A 22,292-nucleotide genomic window follows, 5' to 3' on the forward strand; every position below is an offset into this window, starting at 1 on the left:
AAGCCTGGTGACCTGAGCTCAATCCATGGAACCCACATAAAGGTAAGAAATAATGACCGCCATGAAATTCCCCTCTGACCTCCACATGAATGCTGTGGAATGTGGACACTATTCATGCTTATTACACTATTAGATTTATTATTACATTATGGTGTAATTATAGTAAATAATTTTTTTTGTTTGTTTTTTGAGACAGAGTTTCTCTGTGTAGCTTTGCGCCTTTCCTGGAACTCACTCAGTAGCCCAGGTTGACCTTGAACTCACAGAGATCCCAAGTGCTGCGATTAAAGGCATGCGCCACCACCGCCTGGCAGTAAATAAATTTTTAAAATGCAATTTGGCAAACAAACAAAAATTGGAAAGAAGAAGAGAGGGAGGAGGAGGGGAAGGAGGAGAAGGCAGGGACGGGTGGGAGGTAAGGGGTTTGACCCCAGAACTCAGTTAAAATTAGAAAGAACTGACTCCCCAAAGTGGTACTTTGGTCTGTACATACATGCTGTGGTACACACATGCCACCCCCATCTTTTATGTTCACGCATACACATAATAATAATAATAAATGAAAATTTAAATGTTTAAAAGGTTAAAGTGTCAAGGTCAAGAATGTTGCTCTGTGTGGTGAAGGTCTGCAGCAAGCTGATCACGGCATCTGTAGGTAACGATGGAGTTTGGACATATACTTTAGTTACAGTTTTTTCAAACCCGCACCCCCCACTACTTCTTCACGGCTACTTACCTTAACTGTGTGCTGTAGCTTGAGTTTTCCTGTCTGGCCCACAGTCAGGACAAATCTCCATCACCACAAATCTCTGTCACCCGCCAGTCCCACAGCCGCTCAGGTCCAACCAAGTAAACACAGAGACTTATATTACTTACAAACTGTATGGCCATGGCAGGCTTCTTGCTAACTGTTCTTTTTTTTTTTTTTTTTAAAGGTTTATTTATTATGTATACAGTGTTCTGCCTGCATGTGTGCCTGCAGGCCAGAAGAGGGCATCAGATCTCATTACAGATGGTTGTGAGCCACCATGTGGTTGCTGGGAATTGAACTCAGGACCTCTGGAAGAGCAGCTGATGCTCTTAACCTTTGAGCCATCTCTCCAGCCCGCTAACTGTTCTTATACCTTAAACTAACCCATTTCTATAAATCTGTACCTTGCCACGTGGCTCATGGCTTACCAGCATCTTCACATGCTGCTTGTCATGGCGGGTGCTGGCAGTGTCTCCCTCTGCCTTCCTGTTCTCCCAATTCTCCTCTCTGTTAGTTCCGCCTATACTTCCTGCCTGGCCACTGGCCAATCAGTGTTTTATTTATTGACCGATCAGAGCAACACATTTGGCATACAGACCATCCCACAGCAGTGTGCAATGGGACAGGTGATAGTCAGCCTTGATTCATCTCCGTCATTTACAAAACTTATCATCAAGTCTGGTTCCACAGGCTGTACCCAGTCACCCCTCCCACCTCCACAGAATCTGTGATGCAGAAGCCAGGAGCCAGGCTCTTCCTGTACAGTGCCTCGGCTGCCTGCTGAGCCCCAGGTAGCTGAGGAGCAGACAGCTGACCTCTGCCCCAGGACACCCGCAGCTCTGCAGTCCTGCGGGCAGCGGCCTGGGACTGAACACCCTACCATCACCAGTTTCTCAAATCCTCCCTTTGGGGGGGGGTCTCCATATTTCTCTTTACATAGACAGGGGCTGGCATCCTTTGATCTGTTTTGGGGTGTCTTATCTCACTAGATTTTAGGTAAATTGAAGACTGTGTGCTCCCATTTATTTATTCGCTCACTTAAGTTTTCTTGAGGGTCTGTGTAGCTCAGGCTGTCCTCAAACTTGCAATCTTCCTTCTAGGGCCTTCCCAGCCCTAGAACTACAGACATTATGTAACGTTTAAAATTAAAAATCAAAAATCAAAAAACAAAAAACAAAAAAACTACTTTGAAATTACTGTGCTGAGCAACACACTTGAAAAGAATTATTCTTCTATTTATACTGGTGACAAATGCCAGTTCTAACAGATTGTATAGCTCAATATCATATCCCTCTCCTGATGGGAGACCAATGTCCTCAGTTTTCACTGCTATACTGGTAACCGGGTCTCAAAGATGCTTTGCATGTATGCCTGTTATGTGTACATGTGTGTGAGTGTGTGTTTGTGTGTGGGTGTTCAGGCACATAGAGGCCACAGGTATGTCAGGTTTCTTCCTTAATCGCCCTATACCTCATTTTTTTTTTTTTTTTTTGAGACACAGGTCTCTCAATGAACCTGGAAGTCAGTTTTGACTAGGTTAGCTGGCCAGTGAGTGCCGGGGATTGGCCTCTAAGTACCAGGACTACAGGCACTCACTCATGGGCTCACCTGGCTTTTTATATGGGGCTGGGAGTCCACCCAGGTCCATGCACACATAGCAAGCACTCTACTGACGGAGCCTCTCAGGGTTGCTTCTCTTAGACGATTCAGACCATGCCAAAGCCAGTCTACCTGACTTATTCCCAGGAAGCCGCTTTAACTGTGACCGGTTTTAAAAGTGGCCTCCAGTCTTTGAAGTAAGCCTAGCTTTCAGGAAAACATCTGTTCCATTTTGGGGAGCAGCTCACAAATCTATGCTTATTTTTAACGCCACAGCTACATTTACATGACATTATGCAATGGCCATCTGCCAAGAGAAACACGCTTTGGTATTAAATGCCAAGCACATTTGTATAATAACTCAATTATTAAATAGCAACGTTATTAACAGTTGCACGGTGAGCTGGAGAGATGGCTCTGTGGTTAAGAGCACTTACTGCAAGCCTGGCATGGTGGTGCATGCTGCTAATTCCAGCACTTGTGAGACAGATTCTACATAGAGAGTTCTAGAACAGCCAGGGCTACACAGAGAGACCCAGTCTCAAAAAGAAACAAAGGAGCAAGCAGAGAAGAATACTTACTGCTTTTGAAGAGGACCCAGGTTCCCAGTACCCACACTGGGGGTTCACAACCATCTCTAACTCCAGTTTCAGGGGATCTGGCTGTTGTAGAGTATTACTTTAAGATGTGTTTCATTTGTTTACACTGTCGAACATTTGTTTAGTGATACAAAGATGTACTGCACTCTTTTATTATGTTGCATTTGTTAACTTTGTGTGTTACTGTGCCTGTCTAAAATGTGATTAGTCTAATCAAGAGCTGAACGGCCAATAGCAAGGCAGGAGGAAGGATAGGCGGGACTGGCAGGCAGAGAGAATACATAGAAAGAGGAAAAGAGAGAAAGAGAGATCAAGGAGCAAGAGAAGAAGGATGCAAGGGGCTGGCCACACAGCCAGAGTAAGAGAAAGTAAGATTACAGAAGTTACGAGGATAAAAGCCCAGAGGCAAAAGGTATATGGGATAATTTAAAAAAAAGCTGGCTAGAAACAAGCCAAGCTAAGGCCGGGCATGCATAAGCAATAATAAGCCTCCAGTGTGTGATGTATTTGGGAGCTGGGTGACAGGCCCCCAAAAGAGTGAAAAAACAACAACATCCAGCACCCTCTTCTGGCCCCCACAGGTACGGCATACGTGTGGTACACAGACATACATGCAGGCAAAACAGTCACACACAAAAATAAAATAAAAAAAAAAATTTTAAAACAACAAATGCATGGAAGCACACAGGCTTATTCTTTCCTATTTTGCGTCCCATTTGACGGTTTCTACTGCTCTAAGTAAACAAAACTCTTCCCTCACAGTGTTAACTATGGGACTGACATGAAAAGTAACCTCTCACCGATCAGTACTGCAACTGAACACAAACAAGAAAACAGTTTTCACTGAAAAAGAAATGCTTTATGGTCCTGACCTCTCATTCACGGAAACCAGTTTGGGATTTTTTTTTTTTTTTTAGCATATTATTTTCTTTCTTTTTTTTTTTTTTTTTTTTGGTTTTCAAGACAGGGTTTCTCTGTGTAGCTTTGTGCCTTTCCTGGAACTCGCTTTGGAGACCAGGCTGGCCTCGAACTCACAGAGATCCGCCTGCCTCTGCCTCCCGAGTGCTGGGATTAAAGGCGTGTGCTACCACTGCCTGGCTCGATTTTGGATTTTATTCCACCCCATCTCCACACAAAATAAATGTAATTGAAAAAAAAAAAAAACCCACCAAATCTTCAGCCCTAAAACACTTTGTAATTACAAACAAATGGTGAAGGGATACTTCACGAGTCAGACGTTAAGGGCTGTGAGGCTTCAGTCACAGAACGGCTCCTTCCTTAAAGTGTGGAGGCTTAGTTCCAGGCCTCGGCTGGGGTGCCACAGCTTGCTCTGATTGCTCAGCATCTTAGATGATCTGGACAGTGAAGAACTACATCAGCAGGAAGAGCACTGCTCACAGAGCAATTCACGCGTGCAGGAGGCGAGAGATGCCCAGTCCACGGTGGAGCGGAGTGACGTGTCATGTGACTGATTCAGATCATTTGATCAGCCCATTTCCCCCAACAGTGTTCCACGCTTCCTAACCTACACACTAGCAAATTAGAAACCAATGAAATGGAGGAGCGCTAGGGTCAATTATAAGGCAACAGAAACCTCCTCAAATATAATTTATAGCCATTTAAAAATAGAAAAATTAAAATTTTTTTTATTATTGGTATATGTGGGGTATACTTGCAACAGTGAACATCTGGAGGGAGATAAGAGGACAACTTGAGGGAGTCGGTTCTCTCCCTTAAAAAAAATTGTTTTTAAAGATTTATGCGCATGAGTGTTTTGCCTGCACTTATGTATGTACAAGGCTTGCACGCTGGTTCCCACAGAGGTAAGAAGAGGGTGTCAGAGCCCCCTGGAACTGTTATGATGGATGGTATGAATGGCTATGAGCCGTCAAGTGGGTGCTGGGAACTGAACCCAGTCCTCTGCAAGAGCAACCAGCCCTCTTAATTCTGAACCGTCTCCCAGACCCCAGTTCATTCCTGCCGTGTTGGCTCTGGGGACTGGACTCAGGTTGGCAGCCTTCACTTGCTGGTTTGTAATTAAAAAAAATTAATTTGTGTGTGTGTGTGTGTGTGTGTGTGTGAACACGGGTGGGTCAATGTGTGTCATGGCGGGTGTATGGAGGTCAGAGGGCCCCTGGCAGGAGCTGGTTCCCTCCTTGCCCCATGTGGGTCCCTGGGATTAAACTCAGGTTATTAGTGGCTTGACTCACTGAACCTCCCCTGTAGCTCTTGGTTACCAATGAAAAAGCAAAATATTACAAAAAAGCGCAAGCATATATGATCTCCTTAATACTTCTGTCAAATGGTTAAAATAAAGCCAGAGCTAGCTACCTTTTCAATAGGATTTACTTAATTTACCTTGGTGGGGTACGTGGGGAGCCACATCCCCAGCCCACGTAGTTCTAACAGGAGTTCCCACAACAGGAGCGAGCATGTATGGGAGAAACAAGGATTTGAATATCCCACCGTTCGTAGCCATCACAAAGAGCCCTGGGGTCTAAAGCACAGACCAGTCAATAGTAACCTGCACTCTCTCAGCGGAGGCTCTGCTCTTAGCTGAAATGTCTGAGTCTCGCTGTACTCACTGTAAACCAGGCACAGTTCCAGCCCATTTATCACCACTCAAGATCACAGAGCCTCACGGCAGCACGGTTACTATGGTTTCACTTTCCGCAGCAGGCTTGATCTGCTAGCCTGCTTGCTTCCTAGCCCATGACCATTTTTGATTTTTTTAAGACAGGGTCCCATGTAGACCCGTGTAGCCTCAGCCTCTTGATTCTCTTGCCTCAGTTTCTCACCTGCCGAGGCTACGGGCGTGTGTTCCCATGTCTAGCTTTGTGTCATGTTATTAAATGGTTAGTGAACTTTTATTATGAAAACATCCACAAGCTAAAATGGATATTTAAAATCTTTATTGTCTCATCATCAAAAGTTTTCTTTCTCTCCACAGCAGAATGGCAATGTTGTGTTGGTGCATATTTATGAAAAACTCTTTTAAGTAACTAGCCTAGAAACCAGAGATGGGACTGTGAAGCCAGTGTCCTGGTCAGACACACAATGCTGCTGATGAAATTAGTACCCAGAAAGAATGCAGCTGCTAGAAAAGGAGTCTATGGCCACGCACACAGCATTGTATTTGTGAAGGAACAGAAAAATGGGGAAGGACCTGAGAAGGAGCCTCCCACTCCATCCTGATCACTGGCACAGTTCTGACTGTCTGTACACACACACATACCTCCATCAGCATTACTCAGTGAGCCACATTTGGTCTAACCCACAAATGGCACAGCCACACTGCTTCCCATCTCACAGCCAGTGGTAATCCAACATGGGTTAGATCAAACAAAACAAAATCAAAACTGCAGCTTTGGGCATCTTTAAGTAAAAAGCTGAACAAATTTCGTATGTGGTCCCATTTTCCTTTTTGAGAAATAAAACCCCAGAAAACAACAAAAGACAGTTGTCATGGTTACTCATTTTCAGCTAAAGGCAGAACACTTCTCTTTATATAAGCAGGCTGAAGAAACATACAAATGTCCTCACAAAATACTGTCGGATCAATGTGAACATTTTCATAACCAGCTCTTGAGTTACGTACCGAGAATCGAGGATGCGAAGGACCGCTACGGTTTGGTCATGCCTGGCCACTTTGGGAAGTTTTTGGTCGGGTTTGAGTTTGAAGCTGTGACACAGCTGGATTTGGCTACTCTGTATTAATTCATACAATAAATACCTTTACAACAGCACATCTATGGTGATGAAACGAGACCTCAACTAAGAGGTATCAGGAAGCCTGTCTTCAGTGTTTTTGAAATACACACCCTCTAACCTCTGTCCATCCCTGGGTTATCTGCAAGACTAACAAGTCACTTGTGAATCGAGTCCAAGGCCTTGAGGGGGAGGGGGCACTCTGAATGTATGGCGTAGCAATCGTTTTCCTAGTAGTCAAACATTTCTAGATGCTATTAAACTATATTTGAAAAGATCTCTGACAATATATACAATGTACAAAATAAGTTAAGAGGAGGAAGCGGGCGAGTTTTTGAGTCTCTACAATGCAAACACATGACTGTCCCATGCATGTCCATGTCACCCTCCGAACCACGAGAGGCTGACAGAAGCTCAGACTTGGTCACTTATAAACAGAAGCGGCATTCACATGGCCGAATCTCAGCTTTGCTGCGTCCCACACAGCAACTCACTTGCTTTGACCGTAATACACACAGATATAAACTGCACCCCCAGACTTGTTTTATACTTGTACCTCAAAGTTTAACATAAATTCTAACGATTGAGGAGAAAAGCACTCTTTTGTAGCCATTCCATAAAATAATTTTCAATTCACAAAACACCTGTCTACTCATAAAACCAGCAACCCTTATGGAGGGCATGGGCAGTATTACTCGGCCCCCCTGAGGTATAAATGCGGCTATCTGTGCACTGAGTAAATAGTGGATAAGGTATGTCGACGCTCTGGATGGTTGCGTTCACCTGGGAGTGATGGCATCCTGACTGAATGGAAACTAACTTATATATATATATATTTTATAATGGAGATGAACTGATTTTTAGAGAAAATATGTACTTTAGCCCATAATACAGCCAGAAGTTCTGAATTCCTAAACCAATGCAAATGGTTATTACATCTTAAAAAGGTTTAACATTGCATACTGATTTAAAAACAACAGAATGGGGAAAACACGTAGGTATTTTAGATTCAGCAGGACACCATGAAAAGCAGTCTAGAGAAGTGGGAAACCAGTGAAGCTTTTCCAAAAGAGAAAATCCTTTTAATCCTTAGCAAGTCCCCGTGGAAACAGTAGGCGTACAAGAGTGAGAAGGGAGCACGTGGGACACCCCCGGGGGCTCGCTACACAACTCAGCGTCCCGGTCCCCATCTCCCGGGCTTGGACGGCCAGCAGGCGACAGAAGTCCATGTGACAACAGTCCGTAGCTCTTCTCACCACTGCTGCCAGCTGAAGTCGTCGTTGCTCCCGAAGACCAGGAAGAAGCCCAGAATGGTGGCGAAGATGACTGTGTTTCCTGTGAGGACGAGTGCGCAGGCTCCCCACTTGATCTGCGGAAGGAAGGGAGCAACAGTCAGCCGGTGCGCAAGGCAGGGGCCACGGGGAGCCACGGGGAGCCACAGGGAGCCACAGGGAGCCACAGGGAGCCACGCAACGCTCTGTGCGCTGGCCAATCACCATCTAGCTTAGGTACAGCGCTCAACACTCTCCTACAGTGTTTTCATTTGCACTGATTGATTGAAAAGTTGAGAGTAAGGGGGTGATCATTATTGCGGAACAAGCTTAGCTTTGATCATGACTGTCAGAGCTTCGTCTGGCTCTGTCTGCAGTGCTGAGGGTCCACCCCAGGGCCCTGTGCATTTAGGGTGCACCCTGCCCCTGAGGTGGGTCCCTAGGACCACACAGGATTCTACAGCTACTGCTTACAAGGGAAGCTGATTTTTCTTAGTGAGTCTAAGAATCTTGCTAGGGCAGAGACGGAACCCTAAGCGCCGGTGATGAAAACATACCGTGCTTTCTCTGAAAGGGGCAGAGTGCGGAACTGCCGCCATCACACCTGAAGCGTGGCTCTGCTCTTTCTCCTTGTTCACACTTTCCCAGATGCAGAGAACGACTGACTCACACTTCCATGCTTTAGGTCAGTGGTTCTCAACCGGGGAAGTTGTCCAACAACCCTTTCAAATGGGTGGCACATCAGCTAGCCGGCATATCAGACATTTACATTACAATTCATAACAGCAGCAAAACTACAGTTAGGAAGGAGCAACGAAATAATGTTGTGGTTGGGGGTCACCACAGCATGAGGAACTGTATTAAGGGGTGGCAGCATTAGAAGATTGAGGACCACTGCGCAAGGTCTCACAGGGCAGGCGCACGGTGCTCAGCACTGGTGAGTGGGTTAAGGTGCCCTTTCTCCTGCAGACCCAAGCCTCGCCCTCCAACAGTTTCCCCCCGAGAGCTGAGGTTTAAACCTGTCCTCTCCATTCTAATGCCTCACCTCTCTCTCTCTCTCTCTCTCTTCTTCTCTCTCTCTCTCTCTCTCTTTCTACTGTGACGGAGCTTGGAAGAAAAAGCAATGAACAACGGTCTGATAGAGAAACGTTCGCAGGTTAGGGCAGCTCACCAGATTTGCTCTGGCAAATACAACGGGCAGCCCAAAGGCCGAGACGACGACGCCCGTCGTGAGGAATATGGCGAGCTCCTTGCAGGCGCTGCTCATGGCGTCCGTGTCGTCCACCAGCCTCCTGGCTACGCAGTACGGGATGGGCGAGAGGACGTAAAAGAAGAGGACGAAGAGGGGCCAGTATTCGCTGGAAAAGAAAGAGGGGTCAATGCAGGTCTGGTCGGCCCCGACCCTTCCCAACACACCAACTTCGCTCTCGTTTAAAGACCAAAGGACAGCGACAGGGTGTCAGCCAGGCTGCAGCCGCAAACAAAGCCACCAGCTCATGTGGGAATTTCAGTCAGTTTACCCCTGTATTCCATTATGGCGCACTATGGAAAAGGTCTGCTGACAAAATGAAAGAATAGCCAAAATGTAAAAAAACAAAAAACCCCAAAAAAACCACTTTAGCTTAATAAGGAGGCGTACTGAAAATAAGAGTATTGACACAGAAACTTTTAAAATTAAAGGTCCATGCTATGGCTGACATCCTACCTCATCATAATGTTAAAACACCCACGCTTCCTTTAATTGAAACCAAAATACAGGGCACTAACTGAAAACAGTACTGTACAACATGGTTTTTAGTTCGCTGTTAACCAGGGTGTGCTGATTTCATTCCCTGGCTTTGGGAACTGTGGTAGGTGGGGTGGGTGGGGAGCTGTGTGAAGGGGACAGACTAACTCCTTCCACCTCTTTGTCATGCTTTAACAGTATATTAAAAAAAATTACAAGAAACAAATGGTCTTTAAAATCGACAAGCTTAGCCACACACACAGTGGAGATCTGCTGGAGCTATCTGTTATAGTTTCTTCTTCTGAAAAAGATTTATTTTTATGTATTGTGCATGAATATGGGCATTCAATACCCAAGAGGCCAGAAGAGGGTGTCATATGCCCTGGAACTGGAGTTACAGAGGAATGGGAGGCACCATGTGGGTGTTGGGAACTGAACCCGGGTCCTCTGAAGAGCAGCCAGTGCTCTTAAGCCCTGAGCCGTCTCTCCAGCCCATTATCTTTTTCTTAATCTTTCCCTAAGCATTTTAAGAGAGCAAAATTTTTTAAGGGGAATATGTGCTTAATAAAAAAAATTCGCCGGGCGGTGGTGGGCAAGCCTTTAATCCCAGCACTCGGGAGGCAGAGGCAGGCGGATCTCTGTGAGTTCAAGGCCAGCCTGGGCTACCAAGTGAGTTCAAAGAAAGGTGCAAAGCTACACAGAGAAAACTTGTCTCGAAAAACCAAAAGAAGAAGAAAAAAAATTCAAATACAGAAATACAAATACAGAAATACAAAAAATTAAGAAGCTTTCCAACCCCTGCTTTTTTATTTTATTTTATTTTATTTTTATTCATTTTTTAAATCTTTCTAAGGAGCTTCTTGTGGACCCTCTACAATCCATACAAATTTAACCAAGGTAAAACTATGTAACAACATTTACAGATTTACAGCCCTTCCTCATTCCTTAAGGTAAATTAATATTGTCATTCAAGGATCCACGATAATTTGTTTTTGGGTATGTGTATGTTTGTATGGGCGCATTAGTGGGTGTGCATGGGTGTGCATGGGCTGGTCTGAAGGTCAGGGAACAACCTTGGTATGTGTGTTTGTATGGGTGTATTAGTGTGTGTGCATGGGTGTGCATTGGTGCTGGTCTGAAGGTCAGGGAACAACCTTGGGCGCTGTTCCTCCTCAGCACTGTCCACTTCTATTTGAGACAGGGTCTCTCACCGGCCTGGGGCCTGCCAATCAGGCCAGGCTGTCCCCCCCTCCCCAGCACTGGGATTACAAACATGGAACGTGATGCTCTGCTTTGGCACATGGGTTTGGAAATCAGTCCTCACACTTACACAACAAGCACTTTGCTTTTTTACATGTTACTCTCTCCAGCCTCTGCACTTTAAGTGTGTGTGTGTGTGTGTGTGTGTGTGTGTGTGTGTGTGTGTATGGATGTGGGTGCTCGTGTGCCACAGTGTGTGGATGTCAGAGAACAATCGTGGGTGTGAATTCTTACCTACCACATGGTCTAAGACAGGGTCTTTGTCTGTTGTTTATACCAGGCTATCTTGGCTTGCAAAGCTTACAGAGTCCGTCTCATCGAGAAACACTGGGGTTAAAGACACATGCTACTACACTCAGCTGTTACATGGGTTCTGGGGATTTGAACTCAGGTCCTCACAAAATGCCCATAATTTAGCTTGGGATGGGCATTAGTGATGTCACCAGTTTTCCATTTCTGCTCTTATAGGCATGGCGGCTGTGAACAGCAATATTCTTAGCCAACTACATGTACCTTTGCAGGTGTTTGCAAGTGGATTTGTATGAGGATTTCTAAGAAGGGGAGGGCCAGTTCCATGAACTACAAGATACAGGCAAACTAGTTCAACTAGTTCCAAGAAACAGCAACTACTCGCTTCCTAACCCCTGGCCGAGACTTAGTCCCTGCGGGTACCTAGCAGCGCCTGTCCGCCCTCAACCTTTATCTTCAACGGTAGAGACCACGTAGTGTTAAGTGGGATTTAGGATGATTTCATGTGCTTGTCAGCGACACAATCCTCTCTCTGTGTCTTTGGTCTACTTCTACTCATTTGTATTTTTAAAACTAAGTTAATTAAACATTAATTTTAAAAGTTTTCTCAACTGGACATGGTGATGAATACCTGGAATTCTGGAACTTGGGAGACTGGGGCAGGCAGACTGTGAGTGAGGTCAGCCTGGGCCACGCAGTGAGACAATGTCTCAACAGAAAGAAGTTCTTTCTATTTTAGGGAAAGGAATCACCGACACCGTGTCTTGAGTCAGCTGTGTTCAGAAGCCGCCTATGTTATTTTCTGTAATAAGATGTTTTAGATTGTTTGAGTATTATTGATGGGCAGTAGGGCTGACCTGCTGTCGTCACCAGGCCATTACAGAGGCAGGTCATGGCCAAAAATGTCTCTGCCTTGGCATTCTAGTATCTTCACAGTGATGATTTTCAGAAGAGGATTGGATTTGGTAAATGAACATTTCCCGGCATTACTTGTATAGTAGAAAACAAAGCATGCTAAAAACTTTAAAAGCAGGAGAATCTTACCCTTACACACTCAAAGAGGAAAAACAAAACCATTACGTACTTGTATATTGGAAGGGCACATCCAAGCATCAAAAACATCAGCCCGATTGCTCCTCCAAACGACAAGCTAATTAGAGCTGTAAAAGATACAAAAGCCCGGAGAGCGCGATCAGTTAGAGTGTGGTTCACCCCACGCCAGTCTGAGCACCACATGGACCCCAGAAGCGAAACACACTCTGCCTCCCCTCTAAATTCGGGCTGCTAAAAGTGAACCATGCCACACTGGGAGGAGTGGCTCATGCCTGGTAATCTCGGAGGCAGGAGGATTATAAAGGTCAGCTTGAGCTACATCTCGATCTCAAAAAAAGAAAGAAAAGAAAGAAAGAAAGAAAAAAGAAACAAAATGTGAACTGTCTTCAAAACTGCCAATTACACAGTTTCAGAACAAGCTTCTCTGGCATCCTCAAAACAAAACAAAAGTGTTAGAGGTTGAGTACCCTCCTTAACCCTTTGAAAGGCTCTGAGATAGGAACGTCAGCCAGGCCCGGTGACATGGGACTTTCATCCCATCTCTAGGGAGGGAGAGGGAGGTGGAACTCCGGTCTACATAATGAGTTCTGGGTCAGCCAGGGATACATAGCGAAACCCTGTCTCAAACAAGCCCCGCCCCCATTGTGTATATTCAAATATTACCAAATCAGGGGAAATCCAAGAGCTGAAACACATTTGGTTCTAAAAACTCCCAATAAGGAACACTTAACCCGAATATCAGTTTAGACCTACTGATAACACACACCATACACTCCAATGACCAGTTCCATTTCTCAGGACCACTGAGGCACACAGAATTAATGCGCCCACCCCCCAAACATTTTATTTAATCCACACGAGTGAAGCACTTGCCACACAAGACTGATGCCACACAAGACAGATGCCACACAAGACCAATGACCCAAGGTCAATTCCTGGAAGTGGAAGGAGAAAACTCAACTCGATAAAGTTGTCTTCTGACCTCCACAGGCACCTCACACAATAAGGAAGGAGGGAGGGGAGCCGGGCATAAGAGCCTCACCAAAACAGAAACACAAAGGGAAGGAGGGGGGGCACAGGGGAGGGAGGGAGGAGGGAGAAGAAAGCCTCAGAAACAGAAACACAAAAGTCCACACAAAGGGAAGGAGTGGGGGCAGGGAAGGAGGGACGGAGGGAGGGAAGAGCCTCACCTGAACAGAAATAAAAAAGCACAGAACTGAGAGATAAATTGTCCAAGGGTATGTGTGGTTAATTTATGATGATGTGGTTTTTCTTTTTCATTATTTTTAGACAGGGGCTCACTGTATAGCCCTGACTGGCCTGGACTTTGCTATGTATGTAGACCAGGCTGTCCTCAAACTCACAGGTATCCACCTGCCTCTGCCTCTTAAGTGTTGTTATTGTTATTTTTTTTTAAGGAAGTGAAAGAGTTACTGTATAGACTTCACAGTAACAACTTGTATACAGTTAATTACTGTAATCAATTTTGTTAGTCTTTTTAAAATACCTGACTTTAAGTTTTTTTAAACAATGTATTTATTTTTATTTTATGTGTTTTGCCTGCATGCGCATCTGTAAGGGCATTGAGTCCCCTGGAACTGGAGTTACAGGCAGTTGTGAGCTGCCGTGTAGATGCTGGCAGTTGAAACTGGGTCCCCCAGAAGAGTAATCAGTGCTCCCAACCGCTGAGCCATCTCTCCAGCCCCGATTTTGTTTGTCTTTAAACATGGTACAGAAGCACAGTTATTTTGTTCGTGATTTCCCAAATTCGAGGAAATCTGTAGGGTAACAGTCCAGCCTGACGTGGACGTGGTACCACTGTCTTAGCACAGAAGGAGGTGGAGGCGTCCTATAGTCAGATACACTTCTGAAGCTCCCCACACATGGCTGGTGTATTTTAAAGTGAGCAATGACTTTATCATATATAATCAACGACCTAGATTTCAACCAAGAGAAAAACAACCTATTTAACTTATACATTGCCTGCATTTCTGCATCCCCAGTGGCTAAGAAAATGACGTGGTGAGATTACATTTCTTATTTGGATTTATTTATTTCATGTGTGTCCTTGTGCAGGTCAGAGGGCATCTTGCAGGGGCTGTTCTTTTTTTCCACCACATGGGTTCTGGGGACTGAACTTGGCCATCAGGTTTAGAGGCAAGCACTCTTTCTTACATGTTAAGGTATCTCACAGGCCCAGAAAGTAACTTTTTAAAAACTGGTACAGCCGGGGCTGGAGAGATGGCTCAGAGGTTAAGAGCACTGACTGCTCTTCCAGAAGTCCTGAGTTCAATTCCCAGCAACTCACAACCATCTGTAATTAGATTGGTCCCTAAAAAACCCACAAAAACTGGTATGGTCTAACCTTAACAGAAAAGTTAAAATCCAAAAGCTAAGTGAAAATCTAAAATTTCCCAAGTAGAAAAACTACAGCATACAAACAAAAATTAGTGGCGAGAGGTCAGACACCACTTAATACTACGGACAAGATGGCCGTTGACATTGTCTTGGCCAGCTGGGAGTCGGCTGGGATGCTGAATACAACATGAGTCAGGTTGCCATGACACAGTGCACTCAGTTATTAACGTCATTATATTTTACATTTCCAGTGACTGTGGGGGAAAGGCAAAGATGTGTTCGTGTTGTTTTAAACAGAGACAGCCTTTCAGGTTTACAGGGAATGCAGTAACTACAGGAGAACCCTGAGTTCTCCTTTTGGCCCTCATGGACCTGTCTACAGTCCCTGCCTGGATCACACAGGCAGTCACGTCCTCTTGGCTTCTTAGACCACTCTTTTCTATTCTGGAGACCAGTGGCTACGTCACCTAGAAGGCCTCTGTGTATGTTTAGCGTCCTACCTCAGAGTTTTCTTTCACTCAGGAAATCGTGACTGATGTCAAGCATACATTGGGATCTCCCTGGCTCCCATAAGCCCTCGGAGCCTGTGTTCCCGACCCGCTCTGTCTCTCTTCTCGCTTATTACTGCTTTTCCTTCACATCTCATCTCAAGCATCTCAGAGCCGCACCAACTCTGCTACTGTATTTATGACTTATTGGTTTACGGAGGGGCTAGGGACCAGCTCCGTGGTACAGTGCTTGCCTGGTGGACACGAACAAGGCTCTGGATTCAACCGCCAAGGGCTGCTGCATGAATAAACAACACTCATTTACTCATACAACAAACACACGAAGCACTCAATTGTGCCACATGTCTCTGCTACTGAAGACATAGCAACGAGGCGGGAGGAAAAATGCTTTCACTTTCATGGTGCATACATTCTAGTGGGAGAATTAAGCAGGCTTTTAAATCATCCCATTTTAGTTACTGGGTGCTATCTGTGTGCACATGCTGATGAGCCACCTGGCCAGGCCGTAAAATAACAAATGACCGAGTGTGGTGGTCCACTCTGGTAATCCCTGCCTTGGGAGGTGGAAGCAGGAGGGACTGGATGTTTAAGGCCAGCTTTGATTATATACCGAGTTAGAGTTTAGGGCCAGCCTGGGCTACTTGAAACCCTACCTCAAAAATGAATAAATCAATAAGCAAGCAAACAATGAGTCTGCATTGATTTTATGGCTGCCAAGTCTGCCTTCTCACCTCCTCATTTTCACTTCCTTAACTGTTTTGTCCTCTAAACAGGATTATGTGACCACGGGCATTATTTATGGTCTCTTGCAAGAATGGGAGCCCTCTAAGAATGAATTTCTGTTCTATTTATGTCTGTATCCTCAGGGTTTTGTGTAGTAGCCGGCATACAGTGGGCGCTCGGTGAACACCTAACAAGGGATTAAGGAGAAAGTGAGAGACGACCGTTCTGTTTGCTCAGTAAACGTGAATTCTGGAAGCAGCGAAAGATTTAGAAAACAAATGGCCAGAGATGAGTAGAAGCAGGCGGGGAAGGGTGGGGACACAGGTGTGACGAGCCAGTGACAGAGCAGAGTCAAGGACGTCAGATGTGCAGGTGTGTGCCGGGCTTCAACTGCATGTGGGTCCCTGCTGGGTCACCACAGCTGCCATCCCCAACCGGGTCCTGTCATCTTCCCTTCCCAAGAGTTCCTCTTCTGTTCCTGTCATCTTCCCTTCCCAAGTGTTGCTCTTCTGTTCCTGACACCATGGCCCAGCTTTAGCACTCAGTAACAACTGTGGAATGAACGTAGCCAGTGGAGCACAGAACAGGGGAGGGAGGAGGCCAACATCACGGAGTCCGGGCCTCTGCTGGCCACTAGCTGGGTACCTCAATAGCTTATCTAACTCAGTTCTTCTTTCTAGAAACCAGGACTGTATAGAAAAAGCAAGCGAGTCTCTAAACACTGGAGAGACTATTCAAAAAGACATTCTGAAGAAAAACGACCTCTACTCTTAGAAATGCAGCCAGCAAACAGCGAAGTTCACCACTGTAAATACTATGTAGAGGACAGAGAATGTATCCAGAAATCATTTGGGGTAACCTGTTCTACTGAAGGAAGCAAACATCAGAGTTCAAGTTGATCGATGGACCACACAGCAAGCTTCAGGCTAGCCTGGGCTACATGAGACACCAACTAACCAACTTGTCGACAAACAAACTACCACCATGACCACCATCAAAAACCTCCACCGTTTGAGACACCAAATAAAACAAAATCTAGAGCTAGGTATGGTGACCCACACTTAGCACTCGGCAGGGTGAGGCAAGAGGACTGAGGTTGATCAAGGACAGCCTGTGCTACATATTAGTCCCAGGCCAGGGCGGCCTACACATCAAGGTGCTCTAAGGAAAGGGAAAGAAAATGGATCACCCGTGCTTAGTTCTGTCTTTTTTTTTCTCCCCCCCTCAGACACGGTTTCTCCATGTAGTTTTGTGCCTTTCCTGGATCTTGCTCTGTAGACCAGGCTGGCTTCAAACTCACAAAGATCCGCCTGGCTCTGCCTCCCGAGTGCTGGGACTAAGGGCGTGGGCCACCACAGCCCGGCTAGTTCTATTTCTTAGAGTTGGTGTGCTTTGAACCAAAGTTAGAGCTTAGAAATGTTTCCTTTCCTACAGAAATTACTGTTACTTGTGTCTTAGGATGTGAAACTTTCTAAGTCTGAGGTTTTGTTTCCCATATTGAAACAAGTTAGCAGTAGATCAAAGACTTGCATGCAGTCAACAACTGCCCGCTACAGCAGACAGGGGAAACATTGTAAGTCAGACAGGAAAAAAAGTCTGTCTTTCAAAAGTGTGTTTACAGTCATCTGAGCAAGAGGAAGCCCCAGGGCCTTAATGTGTCTGAGGTTAGCTCTACTCTGTCACAAAGAATTCACATCTAGATTCTTCTTAAAAAAATATTTTTCAGCTGGGTGGTAGTGATGCAGGCCTTTAATTCCAGCACTTGGAAGCAGAGGCAGGTGGATCTCTGGGAGTTCAAGGCCAACCTGGTTTATACAGCTAGTTCCAGGACAGCCAGGACTACTCAGAGAAACCGTCTTGAAAAACTGGGGGAGGCCAGCTCCCACCTTTTAAAGGGTTCCTATGAGGAGGAGAGAGAAATAAGAAATTTGTAGATAGAAAGATAGCAGAGAGGAGACAGAAACACAGGATAGCTTCGGGAGGACCTGGATCAAAATCCACCGGCCCCTTCTGTCTCTTCAAAAGGGCTCTTTATAACAATGCTAAGGGGCAGGGCAAAAGACCTCCCCCTTGCTAGATCAAAGCATAGCACAGCCAAGTGCAGACCCTTCCAAACACCTGGTTACCACCCTGGTGGGCCAATCATTCTGCTATGCAGCTCTGCTGGGTAAAGAAAGTTCAGATCTCACTAGGAAACCTGTGTGAGTCTCCACAAAAAAACCAAACCAAACCAAACAAACAAAAGTTTAAGTATACAAGTGTTTTGCCTGTATGTATACACACGCACACACACACACACACACACACACGCACGCACGCACGCACGCACGCACACACGCACGCACGCGCGCGCACCATCTGTATGCCTATGTGGGAAGAGACCAGAAGAAAGTACTGGATCTCCTGGAGCTGGAGTTACATACAGTTCCTAGCAGCCATGCCCCCAAACCTGGATCCTCTGCAAGTGTAGCAAGTGCTCTTAACTGCTGAGCTCCAGCCTCCAACAGTTATTATAAAAGAAGATAATATTCTTTGAATACATTCTTTAAAAATATTTTTTTCTGTTCATTGGTGTTTTACCTGCGTCTATGTCTGTGTGAGGATGTCAGAGGCCCTGGAGCTGGAGTTACAGACAGGTGTGAACTGCCATGTGGGTGCTGGGAATTGAACACGGGTCCTCTGGAAGAGCAGCCAGTGCTCTTAACTGCTGAGCCATCTTTCCAGCCCTTTGATGAATACATTCTTAACTGTTCCTGTGAAGAGCAGAGGCTGAGCTAATGTGGGGAGGAAACAGTGGAGATGCCTTTTCCTGAAGAGCAGAGCTGGGGATATTGGTGTGGGGATTCCAGATGTGTGTTCTTTGTCACAGAGCACAGCTGCACAGCTGTGTGTCTTCCAAACCCAGCAGGAGAGGTGCTTACCACCAAGAGACTCCACTGTGCAAAATTTTACCCCTTAAAAAAATAAAAACAGAGCTGGGCGGTAGTGGCGCACACTTTTAGTCCCAGCACTTGGGAGGCAGAGCCAGGTGAATCTCTGTGAGTTTGAGGCCAACCTGGGCTTGCAGAGTAAGTTCCAGGAAAGGTGCAAAGCTACACAGGGAAACCTGTCTCAAAAACCCAATAAACAAACAAACAAACAAGCAAAAACAAAAACATTAAAAAAAAAACCCAAAAAATAAAAACAGGGCTGGACATGGTGGTACACACCTTTAATCCCAGCACTCTGGAGGCAGAGGCAGGTGGACCTGTGAGTTGAGGCCAGAATGGTCTACAGAGAGTTCCAGGACAGCCAGGGCTACATAGAAAAATCCTGTCTAGGAAAAAACAAACACACAACCCCCCACCCCAAACAACTAAAATAAAGCTGAGTTTAATGAAGAGAAAAGAGCCAACAAGAAGCTTATTTGTGTCATAGCAGGTGTCCACAATCCTAGGAAAAAGGCTGAGGGTTCCAGGTCAGTCTGGACTACATAATTTCTCAAGAAAGCAAATACACAAAACTTTAAAGACTTTATTTTTTTTTAAAAAAGAAGGAACCAAAAGATAAGTTTCCAGCACTGTAACACATTTAAAACACAAGCTCCTACTACTGATATTATATGAATACTGTAAGATAATTATTTTAAAATTTTTGAATAAAAGTAAATAATTCAAAATATTTATTTTAGTATGGGTGTGTTTGTATTTGTGCCAGTGAGGTGCCTACTGAGTGAGCCACTGGGTGGGGGTGCTCGGTTCTGAACTTAGCTCTTCTGTTAGAGCAGTAAGCACTCTTAACCACTGAGCCATCTCTCCAGCCCATAAAATTACTGATGCATTTACTTATACAGGATCCAATTCCTTTTCAACACTCACAGATAAAAAAGCAAGTCCTGTGGAACCGTTTGGGGAATCAAGATACTCTAGGGTCATATTTCTATGCATTCAACACTCAATATTTAAAAGATGTTCAAATGCAACTGTAGGGGACCAGCCCCCACATTTATCTACCCCAGGGACTCTTGAGGAATGAGGGATAAGAGACTTAGTTAGAAATAAAGAAGGGAGAAGAAGGAAGAGAAACGCAGGATCCGTATCCACTGGCCCAGAGCTTTATTCCAAAGGTCTATTTATAACAATACCAAGGGGTGGAGCAAAAGACTCCCCCTTGCTAGTTACAGTCAAGTGGAGACCCTTACAAACACCTGGTACCCAGGCCCATGGTCCAATCAACCTCTTATGCAGTCCTGCTGGGTACAGCCACTAGGAAACCTAAGTGAGCTCCAATGTGACATCTCATCTCTTAAGTCATTACAGATAAGGGCTGATAAGAGTAAACAAACTGCTCAAAAGTGCTCCCCAAACCAGTAATGTTTCTTCAGTCTTATGACACTGGCAACCAGGTGGCTTATTTTATATAAATGGTGTCTCCAGTGACACACCAGTAAGGTAAGAACTCATACAGTAATTGAGTGATGCAACATCTGAAAGATGAAACAGGAGTGCGGTTTCTACTCCCAAAGCCTCTGGGCCAGGGATGGAACAGCCCAATTACCTAGCAAAAATTCTCCCGGGACAAGATGACTTGGTTCTTTGATTCCAAAGACAGAGGTGAAAGGGTCGGTCAAGTTCCCCAGGCTGGGAGTTAGCAGAAAATACAATTTATCACAATGTAACAGGCAACCGGCTTAAGAAATATGCGATGGTCTCTACAGCTACACTCCTTGATTTACGGGCAATACAAAGGCCAACAGGAAGAAAAATCTTGATGGACAATCATAACTTTAAAACCCATCGAAATCTTTAAAAAGTAAGTAAAATTCCGTCGGACTCACTGTCACCAGATTAACATTATCCACATTTGGAGAATCACAAAGCTATTTTCTTGCTAAAGAGTCCCTCAGTAATGACACTGAAGAATTGGGAAGAGGGACACGGGCAACATCCTAAAAACCGGCAGCATTTTACAATAACTTCCGTTCACATTAGGATTCGAAAGAGTCTATTACAGTTCAAAAAGAGATCTGAAAGCATCCTAGTTGCTCAGATGACGAGGCTCTCTGTATAGGAAACGAAACGTTTCTCAGAATAAAGAAGATACGAGAAAAAGTGTGACCCTGGGAAAAAGCTCAACCAAAGTCGCCCCTTCCAGCGAGGTGGGAGGCATCCCTAGCCAAATGTTTACTTCCTGCCCGGCGACACTTCTTCTACAATGCAGGTCAAGAAATCAAAGCGATCTGCTGATAAGTAAACAGAAAACTTTCCTTCTAACCCCTGGGGCAAGACTACCGGGCAACATTCCCTTTCTCCAAAGAATGCAACGAACAAGTGAACTTTCATCAAGGTGTTAAGTTACCTTATCTTTAAACACACAAAACTACAGAAGTGTCAACGTGCAAATTAACTGTGGGGAAAGGAAGACAGGAGCACGCACTTTGGGCTAGCATCCGGGCTCTAGCTGCACGGTACAAACACCGAATTATCAAGATGCATCCGATGTAGAGGCAAGGAAGGGAAAGATGGTGCACCGGGATCCCGGGAGTGGATGCAGACAAGAGCCCAGGCTTCGGAGGGGACCGCGCTCCTGCCTCGGGTGGGAAACTACACCGATGTGCCGGGCCGGGCATCCCTCCCGATCGCAGCCCTCCATGGCTCCGGGTGCAAACTCGCGCACAGCGCTCGGGGTGGCCGGGCTGCCCGGCTCTGCTCTGGTCCAGGAGCGGAGCGCGCCGGCTGGAGGAGCCGAGGCTGGGTCGTCCCCACGCCGCCCTCGCCCTAACCCCGGCGCCCGGCCGCCCGCCCGGCCGCCCGCCACCCCGGGGGGCCCCCCGCGGCCCGCGCCCCAGGCCCACCTTTGATGCCCGCCATGGCGGTGACGTCGCTCCTGGCTCCACGACCCGGGCGGTGGCCGGGAGACCCGAGACGCGCGACGGCGGCCAGACAACACCCGGAAGTGCACGACGCAGCACTTCCGCCGGCGGCTTCGCGCTCGCGCGGGGGCGTGGGGGGCGCGCGGGGGCGCCGGTTCGGGGACCGGCTGCGATGTGCGGGGAGGGCCGGTCGGTGGTTCCCATCAGGCCCGGCAGACAGCGCCCGCCCCGAGTCCCCGCGGTCCCGTGAAGACGCCGGGCGATGTCACTTCACGTTCTGCACGGCTCTTGCACGGCGAGCCCGTTTCTCCCCACCACCAGCCAGTCTGTGATTCGGGAAATGGGTGGTCTCTGCCTCTCTCTCCTTGGGTTCCTACATAGATGGGGGCTCTGATGAGAACCATCCCCCCCCCACCCCCGATTGGGCGCAGCGGGCCGAGTCATGGAATGGAGTTGGGGGTGGGGGGTGCGCGCGATCGTTGACAGATGCATCCTCTTGGAAGTCTGTGGAGATCGTCTCTCTTCTTGGTGACAAAAGGGATGGGGAGCGGGGGGGGGGGGCGCCCTCGCAGAGATCCAATATATCTTTCTATGTTCCCCACATATATGCCGGGGAACCGGGTAGGCATTGGGAT

At 46.3% G+C, this 22,292-nt stretch overlaps 1 protein-coding gene across 1 annotated transcript; it reads right to left on the reverse strand.

Moving 5' to 3' along the window:
* Positions 1–5,844: 5,844 nt before the first annotated feature.
* Positions 5,845–21,806, reverse strand: Leprotl1 (leptin receptor overlapping transcript like 1). The gene is made up of 4 exons (XM_028877178.2): positions 21,640–21,806; positions 12,248–12,323; positions 9,100–9,286; positions 5,845–8,026 (listed from the first exon to the last, which is right to left on the reverse strand). The coding sequence occupies exons 1-4, from the start codon at positions 21,653–21,655 to the stop codon at positions 7,910–7,912; spliced, it is 396 nt and encodes a 131-aa protein (XP_028733011.1). The 5' UTR covers positions 21,656–21,806; the 3' UTR covers positions 5,845–7,909.
* Between the last annotated feature and the right edge of the window lie 486 nt (positions 21,807–22,292).

This window comes from Peromyscus leucopus, chromosome 17 (genome assembly GCF_004664715.2).
Source record: "Peromyscus leucopus breed LL Stock chromosome 17, UCI_PerLeu_2.1, whole genome shotgun sequence".
Taxonomy (NCBI): Eukaryota; Metazoa; Chordata; class Mammalia; order Rodentia; family Cricetidae; genus Peromyscus; species Peromyscus leucopus.

Bases quoted from the DNA above. Each gene is read 5' to 3' on its own strand.
- Leprotl1 (XM_028877178.2), bottom strand. The intron at 9,287-12,247 runs GTACGTAATGGT...TTTCTTTTCCAG, and splicing joins TGTGCCCTTCCAATATACAA to CGAATACTGGCCCCTCTTCG. The intron at 8,027-9,099 runs GTGAGCTGCCCT...TTCCTTCCGCAG, and splicing joins TATTTGCCAGAGCAAATCTG to ATCAAGTGGGGAGCCTGCGC.